Here is a 16,376-nt window from a genome sequence, read left to right on the forward strand (position 1 = left end):
CCTATCTTTCAATTTTAATCTGCATCGTATCATAATTATCATTGCACAAGGATTTATTTGTTAGTGGCACCGAGTTGACAAAACTTGCACAATGAAAAATATGCTTAGTTTGAAAAAGAGTTGTATCATGCTTCCTTCTTTGAAACTTGTTTTAAAAAATAAAATTTCTCAGAATATAAAACCAATCTCTCAGAGCTTGTTTCAAATTGTAGAGAACCTTTTTTTATTTTTGAAAATATGAATAAGAAAGGTTTCATAAAATTGGGAGGATGACCAGCATTCATTTCCTCCTGGATGTAACCGTTCAAAAACACACTCTTTACATACATTTGAAAGAGTTTAAGAAAATATAATGCATGAGATAGCTAGATGTATCCTTATGGATTCTAATTTAGCTACAAGGTCGCAAGTTTCATTGAAATTTATGTTTTCTTATTAATTGTAACCTTTCGCAAGGAGTCTTGTTTTATTTCTCAAAACATTTTCAAAAGCATCAAGCTTGTTGCAAAAGTCCCACTTAAGTTTCAATCACTAGATTAGCTAAAACTTTGGAGAAAAGCTCCAAAACATTTTTTTTTCAAATTGATTTAACTCTTCTTACATAGAAAGAGACCAATGTGCACAATGATAGCTTTGTCAATTCCCTTTGACTCAATTTGCGAAACAGAAACCACGAGGTTACATGCCTTGTTAAGAGAGTGTTAAGTAGTAACTCCCTTAGAAATATTTCCAATTGTATTTTGTATATGATGGTCTTCGGTCGTCATGCATTCCTTCAGAAGCTTTTGATGATTTGCATGATCTTCTTCATTCTAATCTTGAACTCTATCTTGATCTTGGCCATGTTCTACTTCTTGATTTTTTATCTTCATTCTCTAGGTTTGTCTTTTCTATAATCTCTACACAATCAACAACCTCTACCGTGTTAGTTCAACAAAGGTAATATGTATGAGTTCTTATATAGTCATGGTCTTTCTGAAAAGAAGTTTTAAAAAAAAATATTTCAAGGTTTTATAAAGACCACGTATATAGAAGAATTTAAAATATACATTATTATCTTTTACACAAGTTACATAAAAGTAAATTGTGCTATAAAATGTTAGTCAAAAGAATAACTTAAAGGTAAGATTAAGACGCTTACTAAAAGTCACAAATCTAATAATATCACTTTGTTATTTCTATAAGAAGAGATTTATCTTCTTGTAGGAGTGAAAGAAGAGATCTTATTTATTTATTCATTTGTATGCCTTGAATAACAATTATCAATATCACCATTTGAATTCACTTTGTAAAACAAATTCTGCATCACAAATTGACTTTTCGATCTTTTGTACCCGAATCGCTTTGGGTCCTTTGATGTTAGTGGAATACATATTATAAGCAAACATCTTTCTCTTTTTATGTTTACAATGCTCTTTATAAAAATGTGAAGGAGGATATCATTATTTTCTTTCATGACTATTTTTGATAAATAGAACATATCAATATATCCATCTTTATTACAGTAATTACATTTTAGGATTTTACATTTAGATGTTGGTTGGGCATTTCAAGTATTGCTAAAGCTTTTAATGTTGTTCTTAGGTTCATAGTCAAAATCACCTTTATTGTAAGACACCCTTTAGTTTTCTAACAAAATATTCTGCTGGTATTTTTAGTGAGTTTATCAAATATTGAAATTCTGGCACTTACAAAACATGCTAATACAACTATCGTAACAATACATAATGTCAAGACAGATGTTATAAGTTTATAACATCTAAAAACATACCAGACATATTAGACTGAAATTAATATTGAATTAAAAATTGCAGAATAATAAATAACACATAGAATTGTTAATTCAGTTCGGGCAACATCACCTACTCTGGAGGCTATCAAACCAGGAAGAAAATCCACATAGAATATCAATGACTGCTATGATTTTCTGAGTGAAAAATAAGCAATTATGTGAGAGTCTCTTCAAAAGAACCAAACCATTATAAACAACGTTGTCACCATTCTTGGTTCATTTGACCAGCGTCTCTCCACCCTTGAAGCCACCATGCGTACAACTCAGGTCAATTTCATAACAAATTTCATCATTTGGATTTCACTTTTTTTTTCTTTTTAAATTTGGATTTTGAGATTTGGATTTTGGTTGAACTGACTTGTATTTGTAGCAATGGACTTTTGGGTTTTGCAATTAGGGATCTGAAGGGAGTTTTGTGGATTTGTGGATGTAGTTTATAAATTTTTTTTTTTGTTTCATTTGGTATAGTAGATTACTAAGATTAGGACATATTCTATTAAGCAAGCTCATGAGAATATTGACAAGACTTTAAAAGTCATTGAGTTTACATGGTGAAGGAGAAGAAGAAAAATAAATGAACAGAAAAATTATTAAATTTAGGAATGTTTGTAACCCCGCAATCTCAACCATTTTTTATAATTAAATAACATATCGATTTAAAGTGACATGACATACCAATTCAACTTTCTGTTACTTAGATATAACGTTAAAGATCAAAAGTGTTGACGGATATAAATCTTGAAATGATTCTTTAAGGCTATGTTTGGGAGTTTGGAGGGGAAGGGAGGGGAGGACTTTGAAAAATAGGAGGAATTGGGTGAAAAGGATAAAAAGATTTTGGGTAGGAGGGTTTTGGAGGGTTTGAGTTTATTCATAACACCAAAAACCCCATAAAATGGGGGAACTCAAAAATTGTATTGAAGGAGGGTTTTGAAAGGCTTACATAAATTTTCCAAATATCTTTTAGGTTGTTATACATTTTGAAAATTAAAAATTTTGTAATGATAATAACTCTTTTATCATTCTAAACAAATTCATTTTTTCACAAAATGTCAAATATTTTCCTACATTTTTTAAAAATTTTGTTTTTGAAGCCTTCCCCTCCCCTCCCCTCCAAACTCCCAAACATAGCCTAACAGTTTAACAGTTATATAGCTAGGGTTTATTTTTCTTACTTCAACTCATTCGTTATTTAATTACAATGTATGGATCCCGGAAAAAAGAGATTTGGATCCTCTCATACCATTTCTCTGTGTTTCCATCATGTTCTATTATCAAATTGGATCTATTATTCTCTCTCCTATTAGTTTTTGGTTAGTTGATAATCAACAATTGGATTGGAAAAAGAAGAAAGCGAAGAATCAAAACAGCTGTAGAGGTTCCAAATCCGGAAAAAAGTCAGTGAGGTAACGCCGGCGTCCAAACCCTCGGCGGTAGAAGCACCGCCGCCAATCTCAGCTTCAGAAACCTTGACAGTAAACTTGATTAGCTAACTGAAGTTGGCTCTTTCCTTTTGGATATCCAACTGTCTCTACTCCATTGACCTCGTTGCCGATCCTTCTCTCACTCTATTCCTCATTTCGGTACTATCGCATTTTTCTCAATCTATTCTCTGCTTTTAGGTTTCTTAATTTCAGTATTTTTTTAACTCTGCGTCGTTTAGATTATAGAGCTTCCGATCGTGATCCTTCTCTTCAGTCGCTATAGACAGAATAGCCAACAATGCTCGGTAATGCGTCTTCATTCATTTCTCAAATTCCATTGTTCTTGTGAATATTCTAGTTTTTTTTCTCCCTTTTCTCTGTTTTCACTTGATGAATTCTGTTCTATGCAGTGCCTACGAGCCGCGACGAGAGGTATTCTAGGAGTGCCAGTAGGCTAGTTCAAACTTCTGTTTCACATTTTTGCAATTGTTAGTGAAATCAAGAAAAGAAACAGATACGATATTCTCAAACTGGTTTTTGAATATTGTTGTGTCAAATAGCATTACTATATTGGTACTAGTATTTCATTATGATTTGGTTATCTTTTATATTTTATAAAAAAGTCCGCTTGCAAAAATGACGACATAACGGTATTGGCATGTGCTGATACCGGTACCTTTATTAACCTTTTTTGTGTTAAAGAACAAATTATGGTTAATTCACACCACGACGATTGCAATCAGTGTCGCAACAATGTGCTGACCAAAATCGCGAAAGCCTTTATGCGACCGCAACTGTTTTTTAAAACCTTGATTCTAGAGCTGTCAAAATAGGCTAGCCCATATGGGTTCATTTTTTATTGATTAGATAGAGAGAAGCTAAGCAAGAGTTCATTTTTTATTACTATAGATAGATCCTTTAATATCTCATTCTTATTTTTTTATTATTACACGAGAGGATAGAAACTAGAAAGGCCATAACTTTACTATAATATAGGTAACCCTCCATCTTTATTCTCTTTGCAGCATACTCTGTCTACAATCCTTTACTAGGCCCCCAATGTTTGAGAAGCTGCAAAAAAATACAGTAAATATTTTCCATTAGATTGACTCGCTATTAGACAGCTTGGTATTTTTTATCAAGTTAATTAACAGTTAAAGTTATATTATACACAAACAGAGTATACTAAAAGATAAATAGTGCTCAATTAGAAGAACCAAGCTACTCACCTGTTGAAGAAAGAGCCCAGTTGCTGTCTTGTTCAATATGCCAAAAAAAATATCCCAACAATGCATTTTGTTTGGCATAAGAAACCTTGGCAGATATACTCTGAGTATCATCGTATCCATACCAATCTGTCCCTTTGAAGGCGTAATTTGTAACATATGTGGAATTATACACAACCTGTGCCCCAGCATTTTTTATATCCTTGTACTTCACTGCCCCAAGTCCCTGGGTAGCTTTATCGAAAAGTCCATGTTTATTAGGATCTGACAAACGCCACTTGTAACCATAGGCGGGTAAACCCAGTGCTAGTTTATTTTTCGGCACGCCTAAACTAATCCATTTTTTGATACCTTCATCTACGCTGAACTGGCCAGTTGGGTTTTTCAAAGGAGCTGGTGGCTGTGTTGATGTTGGATAACTATCTGAGATGAAAAGGTCATAAGTCATTACATTGATCCAATCCAAGTTGTTTGCAATATCCGGACCTGGGTAGTACTGCAATGGGGTAATCTGATTAGAGCCACCCACTGCAGCAGTTAACAGCAGTACTGCCTTCCCGGAACTGCTAGACTCTTTCACCACCGCAGCTCTCCACTCCTTGATGAGTAAGCCAAAGTTGGTCTTGGCTGTGTCTGAGGATGGATATTCCCAGTCAAGATCAAGACCATGGAAGTTATTACTTCTGGCTAGCTGGATTGAAGAGTCTATGAACGATTTTCGGCTACTAGCTTGGCTAGCCATATTGGCAAATTTTTGTGCCAAAGTTGGACCTTCACCACCACCAATTGATAAAAGGGTTTTCACCGAACTACTCTTTGCTTGGACGGTTTGAGTGAAGGTTGAGAATCTGGCTGCGTTTGCAGAAGAAATTGTGACTTTGTTGGTAGTGGAGTCAAGGTTAGCAAATGCACAGAACAGGTGAGTGAAATAAGAGGGATTAATGTCAGAAACTGCAAGGCCACTATCAGAATACCAATAGCCACCTTTAACGGCAGCGTTTGTGGAGGAGAATTGTAGTTGGAGAATGATGAGGAGAGTGGAAATCAGGAGGAATGAATGCATTTTGAAGTAAGCCATTTTTGTTGTTGTGGATATAAATTGTCTCGGACAAGTGATATTTATAGCTCTATAACAGCACATTTTGTTGACTCTTCTCTTGCTTGTTCAATAAGTTTTGTCCTACAACCTTAGCTTATACCAGCACATTTTGTTCACTCTTCTCTTGATTGACGTATTTAATGTAGTGATGATGTCTTGATTGTTTCTTGATAAATTGTAGGTAATTTATTCAGAACGACACTAAATAAAGGTTAAACGGGTGAAAGAGTTAGTTCAACATATTTGAAGTAATTGAGCGATAAGGGTTAAAGAGGTTGGAGAACTATGATAGTAACTGGCTAACAATTTATCTTTCAAAAATAAAGATATAATATTAATAGTTAACAGTTTGTCTTTCAAAAATGAAAATCTTAAAATTAAACACTTATGTAATTTGACGGATTTTAATTTTAGATTCTTTTTTATTGAGGATATTACTATTAAAATGAGTTGAGATCGGTTGACATTATTTATTAAAATTATTATACTTACATCTCTAATAATTCTTATAAAAATTAAATTAAATCAATTCAGCTGCAGAATATTTAATATTTTTATGATGTTCTTGTATATAAATTTCAAATAATTTTTTTATATATATTATAGTAGTTAACGCTTAAATATATTTTAAATGATTTATTATATGTTGAAAGAGATTTATGCGAAATAATTTTAAATTTTATAAGATTTTTAGACTTGAGTAATTTGATAATATCTCCCAATTTAACTGTCGCATTGATTTAAATAATTACTTTCAAAGAGTTATTAATATGTGTAAGTGTGTTGATTTTATTCATCATTTACAAATAATTATTGAGAGATATAAGTAATAAGTGTATTAAGTTTGATATCTTATATTAACAAATTCCGTCTAATAATAAAACAACTAATTAAAACTAATAACTGTAAAATTTGTTTGTGAGTATAAAAGAACTAATAATAATTTAGATAGGCATTGAGAGTTTATTTATCTTAGGGAGCGTAAAAACTTATTTTCAGGAACTATTTATTTGGTATTTCTGAAAAAAATTGTTTAGCAACTATTTTAATATTCTAAGAAAATTGATAGTTTTAATTAGTTTTTTTAAAAAAGTTTATAATATTTCATGGGAATCCATTTCCCCTTTATTTTATTTGGGAATATGAAAAGTTATTTGGAAATAATTTTCATATGAAAAGTTATTAGAAGTTATTTTACTCATTGAAATCTTTATATCCAAGAATAATTATTTTCAATCTTGTAACAAACATGACTATTCTCATTTCTTATCTATATATTCATGAGAATGTGATTTTTAAACTTGAAACAAACACCCCTTAATTTATTTTATTTGCATTATGTCATCTTGAATAAATTATCTATAATTTAGTGGGGTAACTAAGAAAAAACTGTTTAATGTTGTTTGTAGAAAATAATTAGATAAGTTTTATACACCATTGAATTTTGGTTGGATATCATTCTCTTATGCTATTCTCTTATGCTATGGTTGGGAGTTTGGCAGAAGGGGAAGAGAAGACTTTCAAAAACGAAAATTTAAAAAAATATAAGAAATTATTTGACATTTTTTTAAAAAATGGTTTTGTTTAGGATGATAAAAGAGTCATTATCATTACTAAATTTTTAATTTTCAGAATACTATAACGATCTAAAAGATATTTGGAAAATTTAAGTAAGTTCTTCAAAATCCTCATTCAATATAATTTTTGAGTTCTCCCATTTTATGGGGTTTTTGGTGTTATGAATAAACTCAAACCCTCCAAAACCCTCCTACCCAAAATCTTTTTATCCTTTTCATCCAATTTTTCCTAGTTTTCAAAACGCTCTTCTCCCTTCCCCTTCAAACTCCCAAACTTAACCTTAAACAAAATTTATTATTATTTGTTAAATATAAATAAATTGATATTAAAAATTACATGACATTTCATAGTTAGATAACTCCAAGGTACAACCAAATAGTTATCAATATATTAGTAAAAAAAATATGAATTCAATTTAAAATTTAACTATTTAATATTTTTAGGACATATATTTTTTGTTTAACTTTCATTGTTAAGGTAAATATATATTTAAAAATAGTAATAATAAAAAAAGAGAGATTTTGTCATCATAGAAACAAATTTTCTCTATTTTTTATATGAAAAAGTGAAATTCATGATCTAATTTCAGAAGCTATGTTTCATAAATTTAGAATCAAGTATAACTTGATAACTATAATATAGTAAATATATCATTCTCTTTTGTTAATATATATTTTAAATGTATTTAAAATAATTAAATTAAGGAAAAGGTTGATGAGTGCTTCAGACTATTCTTTAAGGCTTTAAAATAGCAAGTTTATATATATATATATATATATATATATATATATATATATATATATATATATATATATATATATATATATATATATATATATATATATATATATATATAATGTCTTGAAAATTTTGTTATTAAATAAAATATAGAATACTTAAATTGTATTTCTTAGACATTCGTCAGTAAAATTCTTAAATTTATTAATTTTTTATTAAAAAAAGTTGATTTTTATGGATTGAAGAAGGTATATTTATCACATCTTTAAATACCTCTTTTATATTTTATTATTTTGAATTATTTGTTATTTTAGACTATCAAGATAGTTTAATATTTTCCAATAAATATCCTATTTATTATCTCAGTTAATTTAACTACTCTTCTAATAACTGTTAATAAGGTATTTAAATAAATTAAACTAATATTATTATTGAAAATAAATAAATAAATTAATTTTCAAAGAGTTGTTACAAATTACTAAATAATTAGGCTCGAGTAGTAAATGAGTTTATGTTAAGGACGGTCACAGGTCACAGCTCATTCGAAATACAAAATAAGATGAAGATAGAAACAAAAAAAATTGGGTCCAATGTCAATACTTAAAGTCAAACACAATCCAATGTATTCAATTACTTGCAAGTTACATTCATGAGTTTGACATTTCAAACACCACCTTGATGGTTGAAAGAAAGTAGAGTAAGAGAATATTAAGATGATATTATCCATTCCAGGAGAGTTAATTCAACTAATTAACAATTGAGTTAATAATTAAAAAGAATTAAAAATGTGAGATTCAAATTCCAAAAAAATATTAATAATTAGTAACAATTTACTATTTAAAAAATTCAATTTTCAATTTTATATATTATTTTCATTTATACATTTTGATTAAAGATTTTTTTAGCATGCACAAATGAATCCAATTTTGCACCATACTATTGTTTCGTACCAAGCCATACACAATACATTACATTACATTACACACGTCTTTTCACTCACCACGACAAATCCAATCACCGCCATAAACTTAAATGTTAGTGGATTTTTTTAGTCATTTAGCCTCACCATCCATTTAAATAGATTGGGACAAACCACACTTAGGAATTAGTCAATTTATCATATCCTAAGACTCTACAAATTGGAAATATACACGTGCGTCCGCAGAGAGGCGGAGTCAGAAATTTTATGCAGTAAGAGGATGGTGGAAATTAGAAGCAATGAATGCATTTTGAAGTAAGCCATTTTTGTTGTTGTGGATATAAATTGTCTAGGATAAGTGATATATTTATAGCACTATAACAGCACATTTTGTTGACTCTTCTCTCGCTTGTTCAATAAGTTTTCTCCTACAACCTTAGTTGATATCCTATGGAAGTATACAACAGCACATTTTGTTCAATAAGTTGTCTTGATTGATGTATTTAATGTAGTGAGATTATTTCTTGAAAAATTGTCGGTAACTTATCCATAAGGACACTACAGAAAGAAAAAAAAAGTGCTGTGAAATGTGCTTTGACTGTGAGGGGTATTTTAACTGATTGAAAGTTAAAGGTTAAAAAGTTGGAGAACTCTGGTGATCTATAAGCATAATATAAGTAAATTTTCATCTGTAAGAGTTAACTAGCATTGTGGTTAACTGGAGGTATGAGTGTATTAAGTTTGATATAACTAATCAAAATTAAAAACCGTAAAATTTGTTTGAGTAAAAAACGCCCTGGGGCCACGGTGCCGTCGCCTCTGAGCCCAGGTCCGGATTAGTCACGTGGGGCCCTTTCCCCCGCGGATACCGGTCGGTTAAAAAAAAAAAAAAAAGCTAATAATAGTTTAGATAGGCATTGAGATTGAGAGTTCGTTCACCTTAGTTTTATTTGCATTTTATCATCTTGAATAAATTACCTATAACTTATCGGGGTAATTAAGAGAAAAAACTATTTAATGTTGTTCTTAGAAAATAATTAGATAATTCTCATGTATCTTAAATTTTGGCTTTGTATCCATCTCTTAGACAAATTTTATTATTGTTTTAAAATAAATTGATATTAAAAATGACATAATATTACGTAATTAGATAACTCCAATGCACGATATTGCTCACCATATAATTATCAATACATTATTAAAAAAATCAATTCAATTTAAAATTTAAAGAACTACGTATTTAATCGGGTGTTGGCTCACCTATGGTGATGGTACATACAATAGTTCTACGTGCATGGTTAGATGTAGAGGCTTATTCAGAGATTTTTCATGAAACTGGGTGAACGGATATGTAAAAAAATAGTTAGTCTACTCTCACTATTGAAATGTTGAATATGTTGCAAATGATGGAGGTAGATTGACAAGAGAGAATTACAACCTTAGAGATCGAGAGTGACTCTAAAGCCTCAATAGACATGGTCAACTAAAAAAATATGGATGATAATAATTTCTGTACCTTCATTTGTAGAATTAAAAAAAAATGATTAAAAGAGAATTGACACATAAAATTCATTCATATTTGACGAAAAAAAAACCACTATCCAAATTGATTCAGCAAATTAAACTTTTATTTTGAATAAGAACGACACTTCACTTTTTCAACTATTTTAAAAGATGATTTAAAAATCATTTTAATTGATAATAATACTGAGATCTGTTCCTAAACTTATTAAAGTTTAATTTTTATTTTCTGAGCCTTTAAACCATTTTTTATACTCAAAATAATAATAATAATAATAATAATAATAATAATAATAATAATAATAATAATAATAATAATAATAATAATAATAGGGTTTAATGGACATGCACTGACAGTGTAAAATAGTTTTACACTGTCATCCAATAGAAAACAAACAATCTGTGATGTCATTAAAAAAATTTCAAAATAAAAGTGTGGTTTAATTGGATACATGGGTGCGATTGGTTGACATTAAAATTATTTTACATTGCATCACCCTTTTTTCAAAATAATAACAATAAATTGTGAAAATTGATATTAATAATAATAATAATAATAATAATAATAATAATAATAATAATAATAATTATAATAACAAATTATCGGTGTGAAAATTAATAAATAATAATAATAATAATAATAATAATAATAATAATAATAATAATTATAATAACAAATTGTCGGTGTGTGAAAATTAATAAATATTATTATTAATAATAATAATAATAATAATAATAATAATAATAATAATAATAATAATAATAGATTGTCGGTGTGAAAAGTGATAAAATTGAATCAGCTCAATATTAATAAATGTATCAAACCGACTATGTTACATTTAGTTATTATATTGTTGAACTTTCTTTGCAGTTATCCTCAATCATATATGTTTTTGAAATTATCGTTGAATATTTCTCTTATATTCAATATTGATATGCAAGTGGAAGAAACAAAAATTCTTAATTGTTTTTCAAGTTGATGATGACATGAGTGAAAATACAGCGAGTCACCAAAATTCAATTTGGAAAGTATCTATACAATTATTCTAAACGTGTGTTTTGACTTTCGTCTTCAGTATTGTATTTTTAATAAATCATATATGTAACCATTATAAATAAGTTATTTAAAAAAACCACTGTAAATAAGTAATCATTAATTATTTTATGATTTTTGCAAATAATAACTAATTGTAATTAAAATCATTTTAAATGAGATATTACTTTTTAAAACTATTAACCAGTTCATAATATTAAACCAATTTATAAATCAGTTGATATAATAAAACTGATTAATAAAAAAAATTAATCAATTTTAATTTAAATTAAAACTAGTTTAACAAGTAATTGATTTTTTTTCGAAATAATTTTTAAAAACTTAACTAAATAACTAATATAAATCAGTGCAGTTAATTCATAAATCATTAACAAACATAATTTAAAGTAACATTGAAAAGACGTCTCGTAATTTCATTTGGAATGACAGCATTTCGAAGAAAAAAGTAATAACAGTGGCGTGCAAATTTGTTTGTCAGCCCAAACCAATGGCGGATTAAATCTAAGATCGCTTGTCTGTCTCAATCAAGCCTATAATTTGAAATCCTGCTGAGATTTTATGTCCTTCGTAGAAGCGTGGGCTCGTATTCTCCGAAATCGGGTTAGTAGAGCTTATGGTATTGTGAGGATGACATTCAATCTTCTATATGGAAAGGGATTAAGGAGGTATATTCCACTGTGTTGGAAAATGCTTCTTGGTCGTTGGATAATGGTAGAAAGATTAAGTTTTTGGTTAGATTCATGGTCGGGTGCTCCTTTTATTAACGATTGCGATGCAACCTCTCTTTATGTTTTGGGCGTTAATACAGAAGCTACTGTGGCAGAAATGTTTTCTAATTCTGGTAGCACTGTTCCTGCGGCTTGGTTGGACCATTTCCCCTTCTTAGAAGCGTGAATTTTAGGCGCGATTCATTCGGATGAGCAGTTTGATGATGATTTATGTTGGAAATATTCTATTAATGGTTCTTTGACTCTTAAGGAAGCCCACTGCTACAAATTGAAAGCTCTTCCTCCTCCTCCTCCGTGGGCGGCGGCCATTTGGAATTCTCACATTCCTCCGTCGAAATCTCTTCTTCTTTGGCATGTGCTTCATGATAAAATTTCCACATATGATCAGCTATGTCGGCGAGGTTTCTTCACTACTTCTATGTGTTCAATATGTATGGTTCATGGGGAGAATACCGATTCTCTTTTTTTCCCCGGTGCTTGGGCTGCTGGTCTTTGGGATTGGCTGGCCAATTGTTTAAATATGCAGGTGCGCTTTTCTTATTCCAATTTTTGGAACATTTTCCTCAAAGTGGATTCTCCTCAAGGAGCCTTCGCGATAAAAGTCACCTGTATCATGGTCTTTAACGCCATTTGGAGCGCCCATAATGCTACTCGGTTTTCTAAAATTTCTCCTTGCATGAGTAACATTAAAGCCTCGATTATTGCTCAGGTTAAATTTTGTTGTGAGAAGTCAGGTTATTGCTTTAGGCATAATTTGTTTGACTTTGATATCTTGGAAGCTTTTTGAATCAGGATTAATCCTCCTGAAGCTCCTTTAATCAGAGATTTTTTTTTTGGAATCCTCCTCCTTTTAATTGGATTAAATGCAACGTGGATGGTTCTTTTGTTCATAATACTCAGTCTTCGGGTTGTGGTGGCATTTTCCAAAATCACATATGTAGTGAAGGTAATAGCTTTGCGATTTCTTTTGCTAATTTAGGCCGCACATCTAATTCCTTCACTTTTTTTTTACTCTTTACCCGTTGATATTAGGAATGTCTATGTAAAAAATAGGCTTGGTTTATCTTTTTACAGGTTCAGATACTTTTGAGTGGGTTTTGGTCTAGTCTCCTTTTTGTGTATCAATTTTTTTTTTTAGAATATATTGCTTTTTTATAAAAAAAAAAAAAAAGTAGCATGAACCTAACTCCATTGGCATCCGCATAGAAAAATATAAACATTTTTATTTTTCCAAGTTTGAAAATGAAGTTAAATTTGACTCATATTAGGATGTCTCATATTGTTTGGAAAAATGAGTGTAGGACACTTTCCAAGTGAAATGACTCATATGCTAAATACTTTAAAATTTTGGATTAATGTGTGGTGTCTCTCTTACTTATTTGGATGAGTCTTTACATTTAGACGAATCTATTATTTTTGTAAATGATATTTAAACATAAATAATATTTGTATATGGGAAAAAAATTATTATTGATCTAAATATTTTTATATACCAAAAATGGTATTTATGATCCAAAAATGGTATATGAAAAAAAATCTATTATTGATTTAAATATTTTTATATATGAAAATTTACTATTGATTCAGTTATTTTTGTAAATATACCTAAACATAAATAATATTTGTATACGGGAAAAAATATATTATTGATCTAAATATTTTTATATACAAAAAATGATATTTATGATCCACAAAATTTTGATTCAAAAATAGTATGCGGGAAAAAATATATTATTGATCTAAATATTGTTACATACGAAAATTTATCATAGATCCATATATTTTTGTAAATGATATCTAAACATAAATAATATTTGCATACGGGAAAGAATCTATTATTGATCTAAATTTTTTTATATACCAAAATGATATTTATGATCTAAAAATGGCATAAAAAAACTATTATTGATATAAATATTTTTATATACGAAAAAAATTTATTATTGATTTAAATATTTTTTTCTTTTTTAACTTTCTATTTAAAATAAATATATTAATGGTGAAAAAGATTCCGTGGAATGGGTTTTTGATTTGGAGAAAGGTTGTACGGTCTCTTCTTGTTATCATTTGTATACTTTATTGCGAACTCCTTACGGTCCTCCTAATAGGTATGATGAGGTCTTGGAATGGATTTGGAAAATGGCGGTTCCTTTTAAGATCAAAGCTTTTGGATGGAGACTCTTTGTAAATAGGTTGCCTACTAAAGATCTTTTGTTAGGTAGATGTATTAATTTATCTCTATCCCCTCATAATATTAATTGTGTATTTTGTGGTTTGTATAAGGAAGAGAGAGATCATATGTTTTTTAGGTGTAAAGTGACAAGGATTGTTTGGAAAGAAATTGCTTTGTGGGTGGATTTTTCGGATTGTCCGGGAGGGAATGCGGAGTGGTGTATCCCGTTTTTTATGGAATGGTACACTTGGAGCCGTGTTAATAGAATTAAAAATGGCAAATTAGGGGTGTTATGGTTGATAACTTCTTGGATCATTTGGTTGACTAGGAATGACTTTTGTTTGAGAAATGAAGTGTGGAACATAAACAACATAGCGTGGACATTAAGATCTTGGTTTGGAGGTGATCCTTTTTTGGCGATATTGTCCATCCAAATGTTAGTTTTTACGATTTTACAAAAGACCGGTTATCTTTTATGTCGTAAGTATATTTGGTTTGTAATATCGTTTTGTCGGCTTCGAAGCTTTCTTAAGTATCAAGGTTGGAGAACTCTTAATTTTCCCTATTAATAAATTTCTTGCTTACAAAAAAAATGTTTCGATGAATAAAACAACTTTTAAACTTTTTTACATAATTTTTAAAAAATTACTAACGAATACTTTTAATCAATTAAATATTTTCAAATATAAATTCATTCCATCCATCCATTTTACTATTCCTATCTTATTCTAATAATATCAAAATCAATGCCACAATAAAGTTGAATTAGGAATTTTGTGTGTGACTTCTGTTATGATCTTAGTCACACTACTGATTATTAAAGTGAGAAATGAATTAGTGTCTATATATGATTTAAAATATTTAGTTAACTTAAACAACAAATTAATTTAAGCAATTCAGTTAATAGATTGATTCAATTTTAATAATTATACACTAATATGGACTTCGACTAAAGTATGTAAAACTTTAATTTTGTCGAAACAGTCTTTATTGAGACTAGAATTCGATCAAATTATTATAATTATTAACAAAAACTTTAGTCGATGTCTACATAAATGAGTTTAAATGATTAAATTTTAAATATATTCTTTTTGATGTATTAATTAAATAAATTTTAATATATGCATTATTCATTTTCAAATCAATTTATTAAGTGTTAATAAGTTTCAGTAAAATTATAATTAAGCTTTTTAAAAAGAGATTAAAGGTAGTGCACTGACGGTGTAAAAAAGTTTTACACTGTCATCCAATAGAAACAAATTGTTTTGCCATGTCATATAATTTTTTTTAAAATTACAGTCTAATTTGTCCTGATTCATGGTCGTGATTGGTTGACAGTGTAAAAAAAATTTACACTGTCAGTGCATCACCTATTTTCTCTTTTAAAAAAGGGAAGGTGGTTTATTTTTAATATATCAAATTTTCCAATCCATTTTATTCAAATTGTTTATTATTGACTAATTTATTCACTCATGCCAGTATAAAACTTTGGATGATAGCGTTAATTAATTTTGAAAAATCTAGGAATTGAAGAAACAAAGTTTGAAATGAAGTATATAAGCCATCCATTTTCAACCAGTTCAAGGACAATTAAAATCAGGGGACAACTTCACTACCCACCACAAAAAGTTGGGTAGTGTACCTCCAACCAATCACATGATTCCATCTAATTTAACACATTTAATTATTTATTAAAATACTACAAATATTTGTTGTTTCCAAAGCTTTTTATAAAGGAGGTAATTTTACTCAACTTTTTGAGTTAGGTAGATAAGAATTCACCTTAAAACCAAGGTTTTGCCCAGTTAAGTTTGGATCTTTCAGAAATAATATTTTTTTTCTTACACTCATATACAACATTTTTCTATTTTCTTCCTCAATATATATATATATATACAGTGGCGGAGCCAGAAATTATAGGCAGCCTGGGCAAAAATTTTACACCATTTATTATTCATCTGTTTTAATTTTCATACTTTATTTTTACTAATTTTGCCCTTAATTTTACCCCTAATGTTATCTAAAAATTGACTATTACATTGGAGGAATACAAAGAAAATAGGGGTTGAGCCCGGGCGCCTGCCCGGGCTGGCTGGGCCTTGGCTCCGCCCCTATATATATATA

The 16,376-nt window shown here is 29.3% G+C and overlaps 1 protein-coding gene and 1 long non-coding RNA gene across 2 annotated transcripts; one reads left to right on the forward strand and one right to left on the reverse strand.

Moving 5' to 3' along the window:
• Window positions 1-2,981: 2,981 nt before the first annotated feature.
• Window positions 2,982-3,817, forward strand: LOC131660112 (uncharacterized). The gene is made up of 3 exons (XR_009300704.1): window positions 2,982-3,375; window positions 3,456-3,521; window positions 3,627-3,817. It is a non-coding gene; the product is annotated as an uncharacterized LOC131660112 (long non-coding RNA).
• A 278-nt stretch (window positions 3,818-4,095) lies between these two features.
• On the reverse strand, window positions 4,096-5,553 carry LOC131660111 (class V chitinase-like). The gene is made up of 2 exons (XM_058929256.1): window positions 4,446-5,553; window positions 4,096-4,287 (listed from the first exon to the last, which is right to left on the reverse strand). The coding sequence occupies exons 1-2, from the start codon at window positions 5,518-5,520 to the stop codon at window positions 4,265-4,267; spliced, it is 1,098 nt and encodes a 365-aa protein (XP_058785239.1). The 5' UTR covers window positions 5,521-5,553; the 3' UTR covers window positions 4,096-4,264.
• Window positions 5,554-16,376: the final 10,823 nt, after the last annotated feature.

This window comes from Vicia villosa, linkage group LG3 (assembly GCF_029867415.1).
Source record: "Vicia villosa cultivar HV-30 ecotype Madison, WI linkage group LG3, Vvil1.0, whole genome shotgun sequence".
NCBI lineage: Eukaryota > Viridiplantae > Streptophyta > Magnoliopsida > Fabales > Fabaceae > Vicia > Vicia villosa.